At 37.8% G+C, this 1,134-nt stretch overlaps 1 protein-coding gene across 1 annotated transcript in view; it reads left to right on the forward strand.

The window, feature by feature from the left end:
* The window catches only part of LOC107094208 (von Willebrand factor A domain-containing protein 5A-like), a 55,376-nt gene that overhangs the window by 32,019 nt on the left and 22,223 nt on the right, over positions 1-1,134 (forward strand). The window contains exon 2 of the mRNA XM_015389698.1: positions 28-203. Coding sequence (XP_015245184.1) covers positions 36-203 — 168 coding nt within the window. The 5' untranslated portion in view covers positions 28-35. The remainder of the gene's footprint in view (positions 1-27; positions 204-1,134) is intronic.

Below are 1,134 nucleotides of genomic sequence, written 5' to 3' on the forward strand. Positions count from 1 at the left end.
CTTTTATTTAATCTCCAACATGTTCAGGTTCTCTGATGGGGGATCCAGTGGTGATGGTGAGCTTGTACCCTGAGTTCCCCCAATCTGTGATGTCCTCACTCACCTCCTGTGGAGAGTTTGTGTTTCTGATGGATCGATCAGGAAGTATGGCATTACCCCTGGACTGCAGCAATGAGGAAAAACGCTGCATCAACAGTGCACGGGTAGTCCTCCACATTTTAAAGAGATGGTTTTAAAGGTTTAAGTTGATTCACTTTAAATATCTGTGAATTAGATAACTCTTTACTTTGATTAAACGGAAATCACTTTATTTACAAAAAAAAATTTAATAACAATCTACTGGACTTGGTAAGTCCAGTGGACTGTTTTTATTTTTTTTTGCAATGACTATGTCCTGGATAATTGAGAACCTTCACCAGCTAAATCACTTTACTGCTAATAGAGAATTGAACCAGGGTGAAGACAGAATCGGTGTAGGCCTATTTATAACTCAAGTTAACTAATAGTATAATCCAACCATAGACAAGTGGTTCCCAATGCGGGGTTGCGGAGAAATTTCATTGCAACAGTTACAGTAAATGAATGCGTGACCCATTTAAAAGTAATTTTATAAAGCTCCAGTTGTTAGTTGTTAGTGTGTATATACATATATATATATATACTGCCTAGCCAAAAAAAAAGTCGCCACCTGAATTCAACTAAGCAAATACGTACGAGCCTCCTATTGGATAATTACTGCATGGGCGATTATCTTTCAGCTGGTAAAAAGTTATTTAACCCAACTGGTGCAATGACTTGCTTCTCATTTCCTAAACAACCATGTCAAAAGACACATCTCGTGGTCGTGGAAAAGATGTTAGTCTGTTTGAGAAGGGTCAAATCATTGGCATGCATCAAACAGAGAAAACATCTAAAGAGATTGCAGAAACGACTAAAATTGGGTTAAGAACTGTCCAACGCATTATTAAAAACTGAAAGGATAGTTGGGGACCCATCATCTTCAAGGAAGAAATGCGGCCGGAATAAAATCCTGAATGATTGTGATCGGTGATCACTTAAACATGTGGGGAGATCAAATTGAAGAAAAACAACAGTAGAACTCAGGGCTATGTTTAATATTGAAAGTAAGAGCAT

The sequence above is a fragment of the Cyprinodon variegatus genome, unplaced genomic scaffold, assembly GCF_000732505.1.
Source record: "Cyprinodon variegatus isolate N-32 unplaced genomic scaffold, C_variegatus-1.0 Scaffold470, whole genome shotgun sequence".
NCBI classification, from domain to species: domain Eukaryota; kingdom Metazoa; phylum Chordata; class Actinopteri; order Cyprinodontiformes; family Cyprinodontidae; genus Cyprinodon; species Cyprinodon variegatus.